This window comes from Chaetura pelagica, unplaced genomic scaffold (genome assembly GCF_000747805.2).
Source record: "Chaetura pelagica isolate M959 unplaced genomic scaffold, ChaPel_1.0 scaffold188, whole genome shotgun sequence".
In the NCBI taxonomy this organism is placed as follows: Eukaryota; Metazoa; Chordata; class Aves; order Apodiformes; family Apodidae; genus Chaetura; species Chaetura pelagica.
The window spans coordinates 1,873,633-1,881,514 of NW_009954196.1; the positions used below are offsets into that span (position 1 = coordinate 1,873,633).

At 40.9% G+C, this 7,882-nt stretch overlaps 1 protein-coding gene across 1 annotated transcript in view; it reads left to right on the plus strand.

Moving 5' to 3' along the window:
• Nucleotides 1-7,882, plus strand: part of TSPAN5 (tetraspanin 5) — a 26,598-nt gene that overhangs the window by 1,137 nt on the left and 17,579 nt on the right. Inside the window, exon 2 of the mRNA XM_010003188.1 lies at nucleotides 527-577. Coding sequence (XP_010001490.1) covers nucleotides 527-577 — 51 coding nt within the window. The remainder of the gene's footprint in view (nucleotides 1-526; nucleotides 578-7,882) is intronic.

Sequence of the window (7,882 nt, forward strand, 5' to 3'; positions counted from 1 at the left end):
TTTTTCTATTCCTTCCCCCCCCCCCCCCCCCCCAAATCATAGGTTATATTTAAGCATCTTCCTCTGTTTCTTTGGACAGCATTGCTAAAACTGGTAGTACATGTGTATTTAGGGTTTATTTTTAATCACTTTCTCTCAGTGGGAGAGAACTCTGAGGACAGTTGTTTTGTGCAGATGGTGGTAATACAAGAGTAAAATAATGTGTTGCTTAACTGTAGAGTTTGCTTTGAGTCTGACAAACACAAAAAGAACTTTGCTTGATAGTGAAAAAGCTATGTTCTTTTCACATACTATTCTTATGTGGGCCGTTCCTGAATTAGCTGTGCAAATTTAAATTCTTACAGTTACAGTGTTTGAGTGGTAAACAACTACAAACATATTTTAAACCTTTTGGTAAGCCCTCACAGTCCTGATAAAAACTGATAATCCAACAGGGAAGATGTATTAATATGTATGATTAGAAAAGAAAACAAATCCATAAATTTATAGTTCCTGCTCTGATATTTTTTTTTTCCCCCCCCTTTAGTTCCTTGGCATAGCATTTCTTGGGATTGGATTGTGGGCATGGAATGAAAAGGTAAGTTGAATAGAGCACCAAGCTCCATGTTTTTTATCTTTTTTTCTGATGATATATTGGAATAGTAATATGCCACACATTTTATGTATCTGCACACAGTTGCTACTAAAACAAAATCAAGCTTCTCTATCAAATACAACCTTGGCTCAGCTCACCTTGAGGAAGATCCTTGGCATCTTTCCCAAGAATGCCTTGGTGAGAAATCATGGCTGACACTTGAACATAAAATCACCATTTTAATCTATGCACTGTCAAACTGTAGCTCATATACTAGAATACTCTACTGATGGTGGTATTGGCACTGACTCTGAGCTGTGTGTGTACCTAAGAATGAAGAGGCAGCCTACATGTTTCAGAGGGCAGCTTCCTGAAAATAAGCCTCCTCAGGTTTGCCTTAACATAGAATACTAATTGTTCTTCCTCTTAAACAAAAAAAACCCAACAACAAACCAAAACAGGATGAACCCTGAATAACAAAACAAACCTGAGACAGAATAACTTGTTTTTTTCATGTGCAAATAAAACTGTCCACTGGAACACTCTTATAAGACTGTAAAATCAATGTAGAAATGGGAAGAGAGGAGGCTGGGGAAACAGAAAATATTTGTGAACCAGAGTCTACTTTTTGGCTTGCTTGGTGCAGAAGTTGGGAAGAAGATGAAATATCAAGACATAACGCATACTGTTTTGTTTTGTATATTGGGGTTTCTGGATGAGGAGTTTGGCTTGTTAAAAGGCGACAGCTAAAATTAAAGCCAGAGTTTCCTTTTATTTTTTTCTTTAAGAGATTGAAAATAATAAAACCTCTCTGATAACAATAGTGCAATGACATTCAGTTACACAATGTTGTTTTTTCTTTTAAATGGAAAACACTGAGTAAGTTAGAAATGGATGTTTACTTAAGCATAATAACTAGTACTTGCAGCAGAACAAAACACATTAGAAGCACTGGAGTTTTGCCACTTAAAATTCAGGACAAATGTTTCTGGTTCAGAAGTGAGTTGTTAACTTAGATTCTAGTTTCCCTGTGCCATGTGCATGGGATATTAATTACACTGTGTAAACCCATATATATGTGTATGTTTACAAAGAATATGATAGTCATGTTGGATGGCTTTAATAGGCTTGGAAAGAGGTGCTGTGTGTTGTTTTTTTTATTCAGCAAAGATGTAAGAACAAGATTCATTTTATGAATACTCACAGGGCTTGTATCTGTGTAAGCCCTAGAGATGAACTTTATTTTGGAGTGGCTAGAAAAGATTTTGACACTTTTGTACCATTTCACTAGGTAACATAAATTATTCCTCTTTAGGAGGCAGGTAAAGAGAAAACAGCTATAGTCTAGTGTTTGAAGTCTAAAACATACTAGTCCTACAGCTAGAGGGTAATCTGGTAGCATAATGGTTTGTTAAGTTTTACATATTTTCTATATGGGAAAGCACCCCCACTTCCTAGGAAAAATACATTCAAATCATAACTGGTAATAGCCAGAAGCCATAGTTCATGTTTTTACTTGAGCTTTGGACATCTGTTAAAAAGTCATCTAAAACCATCTAAAACAGATCCTGAAAGTGGGAGAAAATGCACTGTTGTTTTAAGACAATCAACTAAAACCACTTAGAGCAGTTTAATATACATTAGCTGAGGCTCCTACATATGTGGTAAATTTTTTCTATATAAATTAATAAAATACTGTTTATTGTGCAAAGTACAGGTCTTTCCTTCAAAACTAGCATCTCTCCTTAGCTTCTTTAACTGTGTGTCCTGCAGTGCTTAGTGTGGACTGTTTCTGTTCATGGTTGTATCAACCAAAATATAGTATAGGAGTGGCTGAACTGCAGAGCTCTTGAGCAATGAGAGACTTGAGTTTTGTAAAAAGTTTGCTTGGAAAAATGGACTTGTGTCAAGCCAATTTGAGACCTTTCTTTGACTCAGCTCTCTAGAGGATAGGCAATGGCAAGAAGCTGCAGTCAACAAGATCAGATTATATTTGCTCATAGACCCTATGCAACTTAGCAGGGGGCTGATCAGTTTTATCCGAGACAGATTTGTTATTGCTGCAGCTAGGGAGTTGTAGTAGGTGGAAGCCAAGTAGATGAAGCCTAAGACTTGAGACATCTGTAACTTAGCTAAAAAGCACCTCTATAGCTAGACTTCTTGCCTAAGGCTTGCTTTCTATCCCTTAGGATATTGGCTGTTGTAATGGTATGCTGCAAGACAGCAAAGTGGTCTTGCATACCAGGACCTGGGGGTCCTGGTGTACACCAAGCTGAACATGCACTTCATGCTCACGTGCCAAGACTGTGTCTTGGGCTGTTGTAGGAGTGTTGCCAGTAGCTTGAGGGAGGGGATTCTTTCCCTCTGCTCAGCACTGGTGAAGCCACACCCGTGCCAGTTCTAGGCTCTCCAGTACAACAGAGACACTGACATACTTGGGAGTCCAGGAAAGAGCTGCCTAGATGATTAAGGGACTGGAGCATCTCTCCTGCAAGGAAGGAATGAGAGAGTTAAGGCTGTTCAGCCTGCAGAGGGAGGAGCAGACTCAGGAGAATCTTAGTGTATAAGTACCTGAAGGGAGAGTGCAAAGAGGATGGAGCCAGGCTGTTCTCAGTGATGCCCAGTGACAGAGGCAGTGGGCACAAACTGAAACTCAGGAAGTTCCCTCTGACTGTTAAGAAACGTTTGTTGTTTGTTTTTTTTTACTGTGAGGGTGACCAAGCACTGACAGAATTTTCCCAGAGATTATGTGGAGTCTCACTCTTTGAAGATACTCAAAAGCAGTCTGGACATGGTCCTAGGGAGCCAGGCCTGTGTGTCCAGATGACCTGCAGAGGTTCCTTCCAGCCTCAACCATTCTGTGAAGACTGCTGCTGTCCCAATGAACCAAGTCTTTATCAAAGTTGAACTTGGTGCTGCTGTTGTGTAATGTGTAAACAGATTTGTAAGGTTTTTTGCAGGATTGGGTCTTCAGATGGACTTCTCTACTGTAAACTGATTGGGTGGTAGGGATGATTTTGGTTTGCTTCTGTCTTGAATCATGCAGCTTTAAATCCAGCTGTGTTGTTTTATAACCCAGCCATCAATTTGTATATACTGCTGCTGCTTCACAGAATATTTTTAAGATAAAAAGATAGTATGGCAGGTCACTAAAAAAATGCAGGATGTAAAGAAATAATCCACATTTTACAGGAGTCCCATTTGCTGCTGGCTAAAATCAGTTTGGTGTAGATCTGGTGGCTAGTTTCTCATTTTTGCCAGGTTGGCTTGATCTCCCCTTTACAACTTTGCTATAAAGAAAAAGAAACACACTGTACAGTCTTGTGACCTTCCTTACAGGCTTTGCAGGGAGGCAAAAGAGCTCATTTGTCAAAAAGGCAATAGAATTGGCTTGACAGCCAGACAGCCAGTCCTAAACAAAACCCAGGCAATTAGCATTCTGAGTGATGAACCTGAAAGAGCTGGGGAGGCGGGGTGGGGGCAATAGACTTGGAGGATGAATAAAGCTATCTATACATGGACACACTATACAGCTCACAGTCTCGTAGTGTTTTCAGTTGCTTAAGGCTTGGGCTTGTACCATAAAAAAATTAATCTATGAAAGCAGATTTCCACACCCATGCCCCCCTGTCCAACAGTGACTTGGACATTGTTAACAAGCAATGAGGCTGTGCTAAGCCCAAACAACTTACACTGATTTTGCTTAGCAGCAGGGAAAAAATGTTTATATTTTACTGGCTTTTTTAACCACAGAAGTATTTTCTCTTCACGTTTTCAAAATGAACTAGCCTTCTACAAAAAGTCTGTTTCCCTCCTAGGTTGTATATAGTGGAGAATGTGGTGTTAAGGCTCATTGGGAGTGTTCATGGTATGATGCCAGTAGGTGCTTGGGAAAATAAGCTTCCTGTTTCACTAGCTACAGGAGATTTCTATTCAAGAATAGTGAGACTAAGTGATGAATTGCTGTTATGTCTTGTGAGACTTTGTAAGACTGTGGTTTTGGAGTAAACTTTAAGTAGGAGGTATCAAAGGTAAAAATACTAAAGTAGGGAAGAAAATCTGCAGATCCTTGCAAAAATTGTCCATTGGAGTTACTTAATGTGTAAGGCTGACTGAAATGAAGAAGTGGAAGAGGTTGATTATGTGCATAAGTTCTGTTTCTAGGCTTTTCTTGTTAAATCAGTGTAACTAGAAGACACTCCAGCTCAGCAGTCAACTTCTGCACAGTTTGATGTACCAGTATGGTACCTCTGTGTGTGTCAGCATAGTAAGCTTAGTGAGCAGAAGCTCTAAATCTGGATCTCAGTTTTTAAGCTAGACTTTTACATGTTGATATAAGGTGATTTAAGGCTGCTCTGGTGTTCTGGAACAGGCTAAACTCCTTACATAGAAACTGTCAGAATTTGTCAGACCAAGTCTTCTCTGAAATGAAAACTACAGTTGTTTTCAGGGAAAACTTCTGACTTATTTTACTGTCTCAGTGAGTGGCAGACATGAAGAGGGAATGATACACTAGTCACTCTGTAATTGTTGTGCACACAGTTCTTTTTAGAGCAATTGTCAACAAGGAAACTGTGCACCGATCTTGTGGGTCCCATGGATCCCCATGTGTTGAAGGATACCCAAAGCATATATTTGCTTCTAATCTAGGCCTGTGTGTGGATTTTACAGTATTGGAAAGGTAAGAGAGAGGGTTACTAATATTTACTATTGTATTAGAGCTGTGCAGCAGAGAGGGACCTAGAGGTTATGATTGATGGATGGCTGAACATGAACTGTTAGTATGCCCAGGTGGCCAAGAAGGCCAACACCATCCTGGCCTGCATCAGAAATAGTGTCACCAGCAGGACCAGGGAGTTGATGCTGTCCCTATCCTGTTCCTTGGTGAGGCTGTACCTTGAGCACTGTGTGCAGTTTTGGGTACCACAGTATAGAAAGGACATTGAGGTGCTGGAGAAGGGTGCAGAGAAGGGCAGCTAGGCTGATTAGGGGCCTGGAGAACAGGTCTTATGAGGAGAGGCTGAGGGAGCTGGGGTTGTTCAACCTGGGGGAGAGGAGGCTGAGGGAAGACTTCATTGCTCTCTACAACTACCTGAGAGGAGGTTGTGGTGAGATGCGTGTTGGCCTCTTCTCCCTAGCGACTACTGATAGGACAAGAATAAATGTGGTCAAATTTCACCAGGGGTGGTTCAGGCTGGATATTAGAAAGAATTTCTTCACAGGAAGAGTGGTGAGATGTTGGAACAGACTGCCCAGGGAGGTGGTGGAGGTGCCATCTCTGAGGGTGTGAAAAAAATGGCTAGATGTTGTGTCAGATGTAGTGGTTGGGGTTGTAGGGTGGATGGTTGGACTTGATGATCCTGAAGGTCTTTTCCAGCCTTGATGATTCTGTGATTCTATGATTAAACTTAAATTTCAGTATGTAAAGATGCATTATCTAAACAGGCTCTTGAATACTTTTCCAAGTGTTCCAACACCTAGACACCATTAACACTGAAAAATGTAAAAATCTGTATCTTGGATGTATTTATGCCAGTTATTCACCTGTTGAACTCTGCTTTCTCATGCCAAGAAAGCTAGACTAGTTCTCTTTCACTAGACACTTGAAAAATTAAGTTCTGCTGCTAATGCTGTTTGCTGTGGAAAATGCAAAACCAACAAAAATCAAGGAAATAAGATTTGTAAACATCCCCCACCTAATTTTTTGTTAGCAGAAACAAAAATCTGGAGTGGAATCAATTTGGCATGTTTCAATGACTATTGTTCTGTTCCCCATGCTCATTCAGATGCACAGCATGGAGAAACTGCATTGATTTTATGACTAACAAAGAAGAGAGACATTTTTCCATTTTAAAATAATGCGTTTGTAAATGTTTTATTTCCCTTCACCCCTATGTGTTCATATTTGCCAGCGATTTCAAGTCCTGCAGACCAGCTTGTGGAAAGGCTGATCAATCCCCTGTTTGCAAAGAATAAGTGTTTCAGAAGAAACTGTATTGCTGCATCTTTTTCTGATCATCTGCTTTTTTGTCACTTCACTAATGGGATTCTGCAATAGAGTTTTTTTCCTGGCTTGGAGGAAAGAGAAAAAACAAAACTTATTTCCTCCCATCCTACTGGTGTTTGGTTTCCTCTTTTTTGTGTTTTAATGGCTCTCTGAAACATTGTTTGCTGTGGGGCTGTTGTATTGAGTCCTGTTCTTTTACATACACTCTTGTGGGCCAGATTCCATATACTTTCACAGTGTATCACCTGTTTGTTTTGTAGGATGATGATTCTTATAAGCCCTGACTTGAGGTGCCTTGAGTTTTCATTGTGGGGTCACCTTTTCAAAATTATTGTTGCCTAGAGTGTTTTCACTTTGAACCATTCACCCTTGCCCTGCTGTATGCTACTGTGGCTGTGAAATCAGCTGTTCCAGACAGAAACAACAGTTTAGCCAAGTTCTGGGAACACTTCTGAGACCTGAACATGGCAGATTCTCTGCACTAATCACAGCTACAGACTGTTTGGAAATCCTTCTAGTTTGTTTATGCACTTGTGAATTCCTTCTGTTTGGCCTCGTTAGGAACCAGGAAAAACCAGATTGTATAGGTGTGCCAATGCTGGGACAGTACTTCTACTAAGATGTCTGTGTTAGCATCCAGATATTCTGGGGAAATCAAAGGAACTTTGTGGGTTCAGCATGCAAAGACCATGACTGCTAAATGCAAGTAGTATGGACCAATAGGAGAGGAAATGGTATCATAGAATCATAGAATCCTAGGGGTTGGAAGTGACCTCGAAAGATCATCTAGTCCAACCCCCCCTGCCAGAGCAGGGTCACCTAGAGTACATCACATAGGAACGCATCCAGGTGGGTTTTGAATGTCTCCAGTGAAGGAGACTCCACAACCTCCCTGGGCAGCCTGTTCCAGTGCTCTGTCACTCTTACAGTAAAAATTTTTTTCCGGATATTCACCTTGAACCTCCTATGCTCCAATTTGCACCCATTACCCCTTGTCCTATCACTGGTCATCACTGAGAAAAGCCTAACTCCATCTCCCTGACACTCACCCCTTACATATTTGTAAACATTGATGAGGTCACCCCTCAGTCTCCTTTTCTCCAAGCTAAAGAGACCCAGCTCCCTCAGCCTTTCCTCATCAGGGAGATGTTCCACTCCCTTCATCATCTTTGTAGCTCTGCGCTGGACTTTTTCAAGCAGTTCCCTGTCCTTCTTGAACTGAGGGACCCAGAACTGGACACAATCCTCCAGATGTAGCCTCACCAATGCAGAATAGAGGGGGAGGAGAACCTCTCTTGACC